The 15,485-nt window shown below is 38.0% G+C and overlaps 1 protein-coding gene across 1 annotated transcript in view; it reads right to left on the bottom strand.

Moving 5' to 3' along the window:
* Positions 1 to 15,485, bottom strand: part of BEND4 (BEN domain containing 4) — a 260,752-nt gene that overhangs the window by 206,603 nt on the left and 38,664 nt on the right. Inside the window, exon 3 of the mRNA XM_053700873.1 lies at positions 13,630 to 13,721. Coding sequence (XP_053556848.1) covers positions 13,630 to 13,721 — 92 coding nt within the window. The remainder of the gene's footprint in view (positions 1 to 13,629; positions 13,722 to 15,485) is intronic.

Genomic DNA, 15,485 nt, shown 5'->3' with positions numbered 1-15,485 from the left:
GCAAAAATTGTAATTTCATTTCCAGTAGATCAGAAACAATAGGTGATATGGTTGCTAAAAATTTCAGTTCTAAGAGTACCAGCAATAGCAGAGTGGTAAGCTGGCTACCTGGTAGGTTAGGTTTTTATAAATGTGGAGTTAAACCATGTAAGAGCTGTGATTATGCATTAGTTGGGGATACCTTTTCCTCTAGCACTACTAGTTTAACATACAAAATACGTGAGAGATTAAACTGCAGCTCAAATTTTGTAATATACCTCATTACGTGCACCCAATGCAATTTTCAATATGTAGGTCTCACCTCTAGGAGTCTCAAAGAGAGAATACGTGAGCACCTTTTGTCCCTAGAGGCTGAGGAGCCAAAAACTCCTGTTGCGAAACACTTTTTCTCACATAACGATAAGTTCAGTGTGTTCAAGTTTCAAGGTATTGAACAGGTTAAGTTAGGCATAAGAGGTGGGGATAGATACAAAGCTCTCGCCAAGCGAGAAGTTTTTCAGATATATACCCTCAAAACTGGAAGCCCCATGGGTATCAATAAAATTAGTGATATTAAATTATATATTGATAGGTAAACATCCAGTAGTTCTAGCTTGTACCTTTATGTGACTCTTTGCAATATAATCTGCTTTACCGACAGGTCAATCTTCATTTAACTCAATTCGATATTATAAGATATTATAAGATATGATGATGCTTTTAAGATGAGATTACTAATTGTTGTATTAAGGAATATACATATGAAAATATGGGTATTCTTTATTTTTGTGATAAACTATCTCACACTGCTTTTTCAACAAAAGTCCCATAGTGAACAATTCCTTTGAGTATACAATCGTGTATTTTCACTCGATATCTATAGGTTTAGAACACAGGAGACAGCTGATGCACTTGTTTATTTACATTAAGTTGCATTTGACTTTGTATACTTTAATAGCTACAATGTTGCATCAGCTGTCGTGTGTTTTACCTGTGTTATATCTAGAGAGTGTAACGAAAATTTAAAAAATAAGAGATGAGAAAAAGAAATATATATCTTTTTCTATCGTGATACTTTACATTGTTTCCAGAAAGTTATAGTATGTTATAGGTATACATGTTTTTAGTTTTTAGTTTTAAGTCGTACTGTTTGTGATATTATTACAGTGTTAACCGCATAAGTAAGATAGTTAATTTGGGTGTTTATTATTTTAACCAGAGTAATGATAGGGTTAATTTTTTACACCCAATCTGCTTACTATGATTGGTTGAGATACAGACCCATACCTGATTAAACACCTGCTGCTAACACTGAATTTTGTGCTCTGATGAACTGCCGCTAAGGCAGGAAACGCGTCAGCCGAAGTCCTTTTTGTTTGCTGTGCCTTGTTAAACATTTTTTAATGCAAGCATAAATAAATATATATTATTTTAATTACCGATATCTCTCCCTGCCTTTCCTTGCATCGGAACTGTGAACTGTTTGTTTGCCTTTGATAATTCTATTGGAATCCTACGGGTTTTTGGAGAGCCCCAGCAGCGCCGGAGCTTGGAGCAGTCTCACACCTTGCACTAAACAGGTGTGTCACAGAGGCGGCACGGTGAAGCCTACTACTCACAGAGAATTGCGACGCAAATTTCAAGCCACTTGCAAGATTGTGAATTTGGACTGCAAATATAGGTATTTCTATCCTTATGGTGGGCTTCGGAAAAGTGTGGTGAGTCCTTTGTTCTTTTATTACTGGATGTTACACGTATTTACAAGTTTGTTTGGTGTTACCCGCAACTGTGGGGTTCCTGTTTGGAATGTTTACACCATCAAACCACTAATTATACTGTTGTTTACGGATACTGGTTACGAACAAATTTTTCCACGAAATCCATGTTGATGTCTGCCCAAATGTATGCACCTGTCTAATTTCGTTTTGATGTATATTGAAAATTTTCTGTTAATCCAATAAACTTAATTTCACTACTGAAATATTACTGTGTCCTTCAGTTATTTGATAGATCAAAATGAAATTGCTGATCCAAACACCCAATTATTTATAAATGAAAATCATGGAAATTGTCAGAGGTGCATAAACTTTTGCATACGTCTGTATATATACGCACTTTATTAAAATACATTTTACCACTTATATTGACAAAGAAGTTCACAAGGAGAGAAGGAGAGGGGCCAAGACAAGCCATTGTTTACAAACAATGGCTTGCCATTTCTGACATGATCACTGTGTCTGGCGATGGTCCAGTTTTTTTGGTATCACTGGACTGCATCACTACTGAGGCATCCAGTGATTGCCCATTGAGCCTCAAACCAGCATGCATTTTGAGTATACAATCACTGTGGCTAGTTGTCACAGTGATTGACTATTAAGTATATACTGTTTCTGGAAAGCCTCACAGTGAGACATTTCAGTAACAGCATGAGATACACACTGTTCACAGAGTGCATCTCATGTTATGAAGGCACCCCAATTATGATCCAATAGGCAGTGATAACAGGGACACCCTATACCCACAAATGCTAGTCTGAGGTGGCCTTCATCACACTATTTCTGCAATACCTCACTTCTGAGGCATGCACAAATAGTACAGCATCACTGTACTCTTCATAACATCCAAAGTGAGGGCTTAACCCTCTATGTTCCATGCACTCTTCATCAGCCATCAGTGGCACATCAAATAACTAAATGCCAGATGCTACTTTCTAGGCATCTGAAATTTATCAAACCCTTAACTAAGTAATTGGGGCAGATTTATCATAACACGGGCGGACATGATTCGCTATAGCGAATCATGTCCGCCCTGCATTGCTAAATGCTGTCAGAGACTGCTGCTTCTTAAATCCTGTTTCTGACGAGCCAGAAGGCTCATGCCCAATAAGCTGCATCCGCTGCTTAATAAATCGGCGGCATCGGCCCCTATGTCATCTCTTTTTAGCAGCTTTCAGACGTCTGGTCACCTCTACCTCAAAACTAAAACGTCAACAATATTTACTACATATCTGTCAGTTAGTTAAAAAACCAAGACACCTCAAATGATTTCTGATACGAATCCTATGAATAAAATAATTGTGCTTTCTTTAACAAGCTGGAAATGATTTGAAATAAATTCTAATGCATTATAGCAAAATTTAAACAACTACTTCTGAAAAAAAAACTAAGACAAAACCCCCCACTGCTAAGACGCCTGACCCTCATATCCTTCACATAATGCATCTAGAGTCTAGGGGGGATTGCGCAGAGTGTTCTTTGACAAACTTATGCTGATTTGAACTTCAATAAATTTATCAGGCTCCTTTTGAATCAAAGTAGTTTGAGAGCTGGTAACTTTACACGGTTCCACAATGCTCTTGCCTTTATAAAACAATGGGGTCAAGAGGGAATTACTAGGACAAACTTCTCTTACAAATGACATTAACAAAAGAAAAACTTTTATTTTTTTATTTTTAACAGCACAAAGAGCTAAACATGTCTAGTAGAAATGAAAATGTGTAGCAGCCCTTATATAGTCTTAAAAACAAAGTCATAAGCTCCAGTTTATCTGTAACTGATATCTCAGCTGCTATTTCACAAGTGTAAGTTTTACCACTTAAAATTGTGTTTTTTCATAGTACAGATATAAATCAGCTCAAAATAAAGCTGCACTGAACAGGTTTTACCATAAAAAAAACATTAAAAAAAAAGTCCACAAATTTAAATGCGTATGTACATTTTTGAATAGTGATAAGAGAGCAATTTAAGATAAACGGAATACATTGGATATTGATTCCCCCACTATGAAATACAGGAACAAAACCCCAAATCCAGAATTCCAAAATCCAAACTTATTCTAAAATCTAAACTTTTAAATTAATATTTTTTTAAAAATAAAATGATCAAAATTAATATTTTCCCCGCCTGTAAGTGACAATCTTCTCTGCCTGTGTCTTTCTTTTTTTTTGTGTTCTAAAATGCAAATAGTAGTCAATATTTATTTAAAACAACAAATATTACCTTTACGATAACAGTACGGTTGTAGCTTTCTGAGGATACTATGTATAAGAAAGTATTAAAAATGATATAAAACTAGATTTAGGTTACCGGTTAGCTGTATAATAATAACATATAAATAAGAAATCATTGTTTAAACTTGGTCCCATCCGCTCTCCAAACTGACCCATTTTACAGATACAAATATTCCAAAATCCAAACTATTCCAAAATCCAAACCTTTTGCGGTTCCAAGCAGTTTGGATAAAGGGTTTTCTACCTGAACTTACAATTTTATTAGGAGAATGGAAGCTTTCCAGACATACAATAGTAGTTATATAGCCAAGGCGTTGATTTCACTTAAAGGAAAATAAAACAGCTTGTAACTTACTTACTCGTGAAATCAATAAAGATGAAAAGTAAAAAAAAACAATTAAAGAGAAAAAAAAATCCCTTTCTAAAATAGTCCACTCTACATATGCACAAAAGAAAATATGAAAACAGTTAAAGAGAAATAAAATACAAATAAAAAACAAGACAACTTTGTCAGCATTGAACTAGCGAGACACAACCATGAGACAAGATACTTGATAGAAGCAATATAGGAGCCTTTAATGAATTCTGCATGCTGGAAAAGAAAAAAGAAATCACATCTGCACCTCTAGAACGCCCATGGTCAGCTCCTCTTGTTCTATTACACAAAATTACAATAACCCAAACAATAACTAAAACAGACCAAATTTTTTACAATTACAAACATTTGCATAAACCGTGATTCTGTAATTATTGTACGTTTTTGATGTACAAAACAGAATGTATTGGGCACTGCATACAACTATAAATGCAGTGTCAGGAACTGATGAAACTGTGGAAAACGTAGGTGAGGTCATGTGTAATAAACCTGGATCTGGCATTTATAATGAAAACCCTCAGTAACATATTGGGGTCAATTTATCAAGCTCCGTATTTATCAAGCTCCGCAGAGGGCGGCATTGCACCAGCAGTTCACAAGAACAACTGGTGTAATGATAAATGCCGACAGCGTATGCTGTCGGCATTTATCAATGTGCGGAGGACATGATACGCTACATTGTATCATGTCCACTCACACATTAATAAATTTACCCCTGTGAGTGTTTATGTAACTAAGCCACTGAGCAGACAGTAAGGGATGATGTGTATTACGAGGAAACATTCAGACCATGGGCCCAACTCTCTAAAAGTTCTCCAATCTCGCTAGATTGTCTAAGAAGTCTTGTCAGCACTGTAAGGTCCCTCAAAGAATTTTAGAAAGACAAATTTCAGCTTGAGAGCGGTTTATTTTGCTATTCTGGATATGAAGGAGAGACCCCCTACAGAACAATATAATGCTCGCACCCCCAAGATGGTCTCCATGCTGTTGGGTTTTTGGCGATCAGACGCCATGAGACTAGAGATATAAACATGAGCTTTGACACAAAGTAGAATGGTTTTGTAGGTAATGAGCGACCTAATGAAAGGCCAGCTGAGAGGTTCCAGAACTCGGGAGGGAGGAAAGACAGCAGGATGTGCAGCTACATTAATTATAGTTTATACCAAAACAAATGAAAAAAAAGAAAAGAAGCATTTTAAATGAGAACTCACTTCTAATAATAATATAAATCCACAAATATATCCAGCGTAAATCAGTCCATCTAAAACTGAACTATTAATCATCTGTTCAAACTGTCTACAAGACGTTCAAATCAAGTAAAATATAAATATTACTACTAAATAGGAGAAAACAGCATTTGTGGAATTTTATATGGAAGGAGGATGCTAAAAACAAATCTAATGTTTTAGAATCTACATGAAAACTATTTCCTTATACTGTATAAATGAGAGTGCAGCATTTATGTGTGTTAAACACTATTGAAATTTATATTGTGACCACATGGAAATTTGTTTATTAAAGGATCATAAAACCCAAAAATTTTCTTTCAGATAGAGCATACAATTTTAAACTGCTTTCCAATTTACTTCTATTAAAATTGCTTTATTTTCTTGGTATCCTCTGTTGAAGGACAGCAATGCAATACTGGGAACTAGCTAAACACATCAGGTGCTCCAATCACAGGAGGGATATAAGTGCAGCCACCAATCAGCAGCTAGCTCCCAGTAGCACATTGCTGCTCCTGATCCTACCTAGGTATATGCTTCAACCTCCACATATACCAGGAATGTCAGTATTAGTAATGGGTACAGAGAGACTATGTGAACAAGTGACCACAGGAGATATCTACCCCTAGTAGTGAAGGGAGAGACAGGTACTCAAATGTCCATTTTCAATTGCAAGTATTGTACTCTGTGTATAAGGGGGTTAGTATATAGAGAGTAATAAAATACTAAGGTCTGCGCTCCCTGCAAGTTCAGACCAGTTAATTGGGTTGTGGTTCCAAAGACAAAAAAAAGCTTTTTCATATACAAAAATAAACAGGAACAGGAACAATTTCCCACACATTTTATACTCTGCAGCTGGTATTACAAGTAATTGGAGAGATATTAAAGGGAAACCTGATTTTAAAGTACCCTGTCACTTTTACACTCTTGTTGCCAAAATGGGCTGCAATGAATTGTACAGTATATTAATTAGTAAGAGAGTTTTTGAACTGCACTCCACAAAATCTTTTCTCTCCTCCATAAATAAAGTAGAAAGTAAAACTAGGGTTATTTTCTCCCCATAATCTATACCTGATACTTAGGGCCCCATTCAATAATGGACGACCTTCAGTGAACCTGTCCACCCGGGTTTGGCGGGCAGCGGGCAGCAGTACACTGCCCCCAGCGTTTAACATTGCACATGTAGAAGGCACTCCAAAGCTACATACATGGCTTGATTAATGGGGCACTTACTGAAGCAAGTCAATTAAAAATATATGTAGGAAATAGGTTCTGGATTATCATAGAATCACTTGTACTGTGCTCTTGCGTGTATGTACAACAAAACGAGCATATATATAGCAAAATGTGCATAATTTGATATGCTGCCACAGGATAATAATTAATAAAGCAAAACAGTGCTGTTTGCATCAATTCTTGTATAACTATTCCCTTTTAAGACGGGCCTTTAAATGATAAAAGTTTGTTGTATTTAAAACAGATGCAGGAACACCCTTTCAAACAGGCTGGTCTCTCTCACCCCTCCCACTGAGAGGTTGATTTCTGCTGATGCCTCTTGTTTGCACAGCTTTTCTTTAGCCAAAACTGCAGTATTGACATTTTCAGTGTATGTGGTGAAGTTAATACACTTAAGCAGGTAAAATGAATAATTGGGAGCATATTAACAGGAAGAAAACATTACAGTACAATGCCCCTTTAGAATAAAGCAAATATAATACAGGAAATACATGTGCTTTTATATTAAAGGGACAGTAAACTTATAAAATAATGTTATATAATGCTGCACATAGTGGCAGGTGGCAAAAACAAAAGCATTGCGAGATATTTTATATCAAACTTGGATTTAGAAGTTCTCCGCTCCAGGATCTTCTGAGCGGGTCTTGGATTTTAAAAGCGCTTTGCACCATTGAGATGAATGTAGCTCACTCCCGCTACCAAACCAGGTCTGTGAATTCCGAAAAGTCACTATGATATAACAAAATAATCTATTTTTTTTTTTACAAATCCAGTGAGTGCAGTCTATGGGGCCTATCTATCAAGCTCTGAATGGAGCTTGAGGGCTCGTGTTTCTAAAGACCGCTGCTCCATAACCCTGTCCGCCTGCTCTGATGAGGCGGACAGGAATTGCCGGAATTCAACCCTATAGAGTATGATCGGGTTGATTGACACCCCCCTATTGGCGGCCGTGAGTCTTCAGGGGGTGGCGAGCTGCTGGTGGCGAGCTGCTGGTGCGATGCTGAATACGGAGAGCGTATTGCTCTCCGCATTCAGCGAGGTCTTGCGGACCTGATCCTAGTAGGTACGCTCAGCACTTTTCCGGCCCAGCGTACCTGGTTTTCAATCCTCCGCCCTAGAAGTGGCGGATCCCATAGGAATCAATGGGAGTCTGACCATAGCGAAAGTTCATGTTCGCTGCTGCCCGACATCCCATTGATTCCTATGGGAGATGTCTGCACCTAACACCCTAACATGTACCCCGAGTCTAAACACCCCTAATCTGTCCCCCCTACACCGGCGCAACTAAATAAATGTATTACCCCCTAAACCGCCGCTCCCTGAGCCCACCGCCACTATAATAAACATGTTAACCCCTAAACCGCCGCTCCCTGACCCCGCCGCAACTATAATATATGTATTAACCCCTAAACCGCCGCTCCCAGACCCCGCCGCCACCTACATGATACCTATTAACCCCTATCCTGCCCCCCCTATACCGCCGCCCTCTATAATAAAGTTATTAACCCCTATCCTGCTGATCCCGCACCTCGTCGCAACTAAATAGTTTAACCCCTAAACCGCCGCAACCTATATTAAACTTATTAACCCCTAATCTGCCCCCCCTACACCTATAATACATTTATTAACCCCTATCCTGCCCCCCTACACCGCCGCCACTGTAATAAAATTATTAACCCCTAAACCTAAGTCTAACACTAACCCTAAAACCCACCTAACTTAAATATTAATTAAATAAATCTAAATAATATTTCTCTTAATAACTAAGTTAATCCTATTTAAAACTAAATACTTACCTTTAAAATAAACCCTAATATAGCTACAATATAAATAATAATTATATTGTAGCCATCTTAGGGTTTATTTTATTTTTACAGGTAACTTTCAATTTATTTTAACTAGGTACAATAGCTATTAAATAGTTATTAACTATTTAATAGCGTACCTAGCTAAAATAAAGAGAAATTTACCTGTAAAATAAAAACTAACCTAAGTTACAATTACACCTAACACTACACTATACTTTAATAAATTATTCCTATTTAAAACTAAATACTTACACCTGTAAAATAAACCCTAAGATAGCTACAATGTAATTAATAATTACATTGTAGCTATTTTAGGATTTATATTTATTTTACAGGTAACTTTGTATTTATTTTAGCTAGTTAGAATAGTTATTAAATAGTTATTAACTATTTAATAACTACCTAGCTAAAAGAAATACAAAATTACCTGTAAAATAAATCCTAACCTAAGTTACAATTAAAACTAACACTACACTATCATTAAATTAATTAAATAAATTAACTACAAATAACTACAATTAAATACAATTACATAAACTAACTAAAGTACAAAAAATAAAAAAAGCTAAGTTACAAAAAATAAAAAAAATAAGTTACAAACATTTAAAAAATATTACAACAATTTTAAGCTAATTACACCTAATCTAAGCCCCCTAATAAAATAACAAAGCACCCCCAAAATAAAAAAATCCCTACCCTATTCTAAATTAAAAAAGTTCAAAGCTCTTTCACCTTACCAGCCCTTAAAAAGGCCTTTTGCGGGGCATGCCCCAAAGAAAACTGCTCTTTTGCCTGTAAAAGAAAAATACAACCCCCCCAACATTAAAACCCACCACCCACATACCCCTAATCTAACCCAAACCCCCCTTAAATAAACCTAACACTACCCCCCTGAAGATCATTCTACCTTGAGTTGTCTTCAGCCAGCCGACCCACCGATGGAACCGAAGAGGAGATCCGGAGCGGCAGAAGCGATCCTCCAAGGGGCGCTGAAGAAGTCTTCCATCCGATGAAGTGATCCTCCAGGCGGCGCTGAAGTCTTCCATCCGGGTGATGTCATCTTCCAAGCGGCGCTGAAGAAGTCTTCCATCCAGGCGATGTCATCTTTCAAGCGGGGTCTTCAATCTTCTTTCTTCAGGATCCATCTTCATCCCGCCGACGCGGAACATCCTTCTTTCCCGATGGACTACCGACGAATGAAGGCTCCTTTAAGGGACATCATCCAAGATGGCGTCCCTTCAATTCCGATTGGCTGATAGGATTCTATCAGCCAATCGGAATTAAGTTAGGAAAAATCTGATTGGCTGATTCTATTGGCTGATCGGAACAGCCAATAGAATGCAAGCTCAATCTAATTGGATCAGCCAATCGGATTGAACTTCAATCTGATTGGCTGATTCAATCAGCCAATCAGATTTTTCCTACCTTAATTCCGATTGGCTGATAGAATCCTATCAGCCAATCGGAATTGAAGGGACGCCATCTTGGATGACGTCCCTTAAAGGAGCCTTCATTCGTCAGTGTAGTGGGGGGCAGGATAGGGGTTAATAAATGTATTATAGGTGGCGACGGTGTAGGGGGGGCAGATTAGGGGTTAATAAGTTTAATATAGGTTGCGGCGGGGTCCGGGAGCGGCGGTTTTCGGGGTTAAACTATTTATTTAGTTGCGGCGAGGTGCAGGATCAGCAGGATAGGGGTTAATAACTTTATTATAGAGGTTGAAGGTATAGGGGGGGCAGGATAGGGGTTAATAGGTATCATGTAGGTTGCGGCGGTGTCCGGGAGCGGCGGTTTAGGGGTTAATACATTTATAAGAGTTGCGGCAGGGGTCTAGGAGCGGCGGATTAGGGGTTAATAACTTTATTTAGTTGCGGGGGGCTCCGGGGGTGCCGGTATAGGGGGTAGAACAGTATAGTATAGTATAGTGTGGGTGCTTAGTGACAGGCTAGCAATAAAGCTGTGAAAAAGCCGAAGAGCAGCGAGATCGGATGAGTGATAACTATCACAGTCCGCTGCTCGTCGCCCCGTACTTGGTGCACGGCTTTTTGACAGATTTATTGATAACTTAGGCGAAATTTTTCAGGTCCGCGGCAGCGATGGTAGGCGAGCTTAGGCGGCGTATTGGGCCGGCGAAGGCAGGTAAGTTGACACGTTGATAACTAGGCCTCTATATGTCTGTAAATATATATACACATATAAATACAAATGTATATATATATATATATATATATATATATAAAAATACGTACATACATACATACACATCTTTAGACATGTATGTATGTCTATGTTAAATCCCTTTGCCTGCCTTTTTTTTTTCTAACACCTGAGATCTCATATCTTTGAGACCTTATAAATATTTTGTGCAGTATTATTTTTAAATAATTTTTATTAGTGTTCTTATAATTGTAACTGTATTGTGTAATGTATTTTTAAAGTGTTTTGTGACACTTTTTTGTTTTGCAAAACGGTTAACCAAAGCTCTGAAGATGTGCTAAACTGACGAGCATTAACTTCAATTGCGCTCAAGCGATCACGTTTATTGTCAATAATGTGAGTGCAATTTAACTTGCATGCAAACGAACACGAAAACCCGATATCAATCGAGTGCAAATAATCTGGCCTAGAGTTGAGAAAAAACATATTTTTTCTGTAAATCTTTGTACACAAAATCAAACCCTTACCTCTTAACAGGACACTAAATTCAAATTTAAACTTTCATACAATTAAAAAAAAAACTTTTTAATTTACTTCTATTATCAAAATGTGTACAATCGTTTTATATGCACTGAGCATCTGCAAAAGTGCACAGAATATATGTATACGCATTTTGTGATTGGCTGATGTCTGTTACATGATACAGGGAAGGGAAAATTTAATTAAAGGACTGTTAAACTCGGTCCAGCTCTACAATCATGAAGTAGTGTGAAATGTATTAAACATCCTGCACTTAGTTGTCCCGAAATCCACAATAAGGGCTTTGAACTATCACAGTTTTATTATTGTAATTGTTTCCTTGTCCCCTTGTTCCATGTGGGGGCCAATGAACTGTTAAATACATGAATATAGCGTTGCGCAGGCGCTGTTTCAGTGGAGCATGCGCCGTTAGTGGCCGTTACGTCATGTGTGACATTACAGTGTTCTCGGAAAAGCTCTTGAAGCATCAGAGCCGTGCACATAAAAGCGAAAACAGCGCTGACTGTTTTAGATGCGCGGCTGGGATAAAACCTACACCTGCCATTAGAGAACGAGTGACTGTAGCTGACAGATAAACCGTGTTATTTTAGGTAATTGTAGTTAATATGTACAATAATTTATAAATGTAAAATATATATATATATATATTGTCAAAATATGTAAGTCTGTTACTTGAACAGACAGATCTTGTGCATTTTAAAAAGTTGAAATTATTTACATGCAATTGCCTATAAACATCTACAGAGAGTTATATGTAGCTATATTTTGTTACATATGTGCAAATTACATTTAACACTTTTTTTTTAAAAATACAATGAAATATAATATTATACTATTTCAATAAATCTATCAAACAATTATAGCCTCAAATACTCATGTAGTAAATCTCTCCCTCATTCAACCTATTTAGTGAAATACTTGCAGGTGTAACTAGGTGTATTTTTCGAAATAAAGTCAGAAAAGCCTTAGTACACACGTTTGGCTCAATAATTACACACACGAATGGAGAACAACCATATCCCAATTTTTACTGCTGACCAACATAAACATTACTGCACAGTTACACAACGTACCAAACTTATAATACAACGGACCCTTGTCAAACCGTTTAAATTATCCAATTGGTAGCAGCGGTCGGTGGGGGCTGTGGTGAGGAATTTAGTGGCAGCTTTAGCTTCACTCTAAACGCTCATCAAACCGTACAGCACTGGGAACAGCATCAGCTTCACTACCATAAGAGCTGAGCTGTTCCCTTTTATAGAGTCTCTTGCATGCTGCTTGCATATGTGAACGAGCAAGCATGTGCAAGCTGAATTTGCCTTTTTGGAGTTGCCGCATTGTATTTAATGGTCCTACTAAATTTCAAGAAGTTTAATGAATAGAACATTGTTTGAAGTGGAATAGATCTGCACAAGGATCTATGTGTGAACAAGGAGTTGCAAGCAGTTGAAAGGTAGAATATTGTTGTTTTAGTTGCATGAAACTATTTCAATTGTTATTATTAAGGAAATGATTATTTTTCTCCTACCAATAAAGTACAGAAGAAAAGTTGTCCAAATAAGAAAGATAAACCTATTAAACTGTAGATGGTTCACCTCACAATAATTCTATAATGTTCTATGTATAACTAATGGTATACAACCAAATTCTTAATTTTCTTACATAACTGCAAAACTAATCTAAAAAGTTATTCTAAAAATTAAGCCAATGGGGACAATTTATCAATGTCTGGCGGACATGATATGCTGTAGCGTATCATGTCCGCCAGACATCACTGAATGCCGACAGCATAAGCTGTCAGCATTTAACATTGCACAAGCAGCTCTAGTGAACTGCTTGTGCAATGCCACCCCCTGCAGATTCATATCCAATCAGCCCCTAGCAGGGGTGTCAATCAACCCGATCGTATGCGATCGGGCGGATTGATGTCCGCGGCCTCAGAGGTAGCGGAAGAGTTAAGGAGCAGAGGTTTTAAGACCGCTGCTTCTTAACTCCTGTTGGCTGAATACGGGCCTTCATAAATCAGCCCCTTTATCTAGTTGTAAATATTAACAGTATATCAAACAGCAAGATTGAGTATTTATGAAAGAAACCATTATTTAAATCGAGTCTTAATGAATAGTGATTTAAATTGAAATTTAAATCATGATTTTAATCAATTCAATTTAAATCATATCAATTTTGGGTACAGTAATTAAATACAATATAACAATATATTATATTTTCTTCAGGTTAATGTCAAGGCAAACGAGTGACAGCGTGATGCCTTAACTAATTTGAGTTAATACTTCACATTACCTCTGCTGGCTGGTCCACAGGCTGCGGTATCACAAGCTGATTGTGATGAAGAAGAACAGTCTTCAAATAATCTAGTACTGTCTGGCAAGGAACTGCAAAACACAGAACAATTAGAGATTCAGCAAGGCACTTCAAGCTATCGATAATAAAAAATCATCTCAGAAAGGAATGTTTCAATAAAAGAGCATACAGATAAAAACTAAAAAACACTGTTATAGAACTTTGTTTTTTCTCATGTATAAGACAAGATACAGGCCCATTAGCAGCTAAGGAAAGTAACTGTACTCATTACCATCTCATCCTTAGATAAGTTAAAAAGAGTTCAAATAAACAAATATAGTGAAGACATTTTTGATCATGTTTAAAGTTAGTTATTCTTACCTATGCATGTTCTTTTCAAGTTATGTGCAAACAATGAAATTAAAGTCTTTAACCCCTTAACGACCGAGGACGTGCAGGGTACGTCCTCAAAAAAAAGGCAGTTAACGCCTGAGGACGTACCCTGCACGTCCTCAGTGTGGAAACCAGCTGGAAGCGATCCTGCTCGCTTCCAGCTGCTTTCCGGTTATTGCAGTGATGCCTCGATATGGAGGCATCCTGCAATAACCTTAAATGGCCATCCGATGCAGAGAGAGCCACTCTGTGGCCCTCTCTGCACCGGACATCGATGGCCGGTATCGTTGGTGGGAGCAGACTTGGGAGGCGGGTGGGCGGCCATCGATGCGCCGTATAATGTGCAGGGGGGTGGGATCGGGGGCAGGACTGACGGGGGCGCGCATGGGAGCCCGCGCATGCACGGGGGGCGACGGGCGGGCGCGTGCACGGGGCGGGAACGGGAGGGAACCGCTACACTACAGAAAAAAAAATCTGAAAATAACTATAATAAATATTAAAAAAAATAATATTGTAAATTATCTAAGTAAACTGCAAGTGGTGGGAGGTTGGTGGGGGAAGCTACACTACAGAAAAGGGCATTTTAAAAAAAAAAAAAAAAGATGACTTTTTTTACTAAACTGGGTACTGGCAGACAGCTGCCAGTACCCAAGATGGCGCCCGCTAAGGCAGAGGGGGAGGGTTAGAGAGCTGTTTGGTGGGAGATCAGTGAGGTTGGGGGCTAAGGGGGATCCTACAAAGCAGCATATATAAATATGCTATAAAAAAACCTAAAAAAAAAACAAATATAGCTTTTATTTTAGTACTGGCAGAGTTTCTGCCAGTACTTAAGATGGCGGGGACACTTGTGGGGTGGGGGAGGGAAGAGAGCTGTTTGGGAGGGATCAGGGGGTCTGATGTTTCAAGTGGGAGGCTGCGCTCTACACTAAAGCTAAAATTAACCCTGCAAGCTCCCTACAAGCTACATAATTAACCCCTTCACTGCTAGCCATAATACGCTTGTGATGTGCAGCGGCATTTAGTGGCCTTCTAATTACCAAAAAGCAACACCAAAGCCATATATGTCTGCTATTTCTGAACAAAGGGGATCCCAGAGAAGCATTTACAACCATTTGTGCCATAATTGCACAAGCTGTTTGTAAATGATTTCAGTGAGAAACCTAAAATTGTGAAAAATGTAACGTTTTTTTTTTTATTTGATCGCATTTACGGTGAAATGGTGGCATGAAATATACCAAAATGGGCCTATATCAATACTTGGGGTTGTCTACTACACTACACTAAAGATAAAATTACCCCAAAAAGCTCCCTACATGCTCCCTAATTAACCCCTTCACTGCTGGGCATAATACACGTGTGGTGCGCAGGGGCATTTAGTGGCATTCTAATTAACAAAAAGCAACGCCAAAGCCATATATGTCTGCTATTTCTGAACAAAGGGGATCCCAGAGAAGAATTTACAA

The sequence above is a fragment of the Bombina bombina genome, chromosome 2 (assembly GCF_027579735.1).
Source record: "Bombina bombina isolate aBomBom1 chromosome 2, aBomBom1.pri, whole genome shotgun sequence".
Taxonomy (NCBI): domain Eukaryota; kingdom Metazoa; phylum Chordata; class Amphibia; order Anura; family Bombinatoridae; genus Bombina; species Bombina bombina.
Note: the sequence above shows the minus strand (reverse complement) of the source record. Positions and strands in the feature narration are given on the sequence as shown.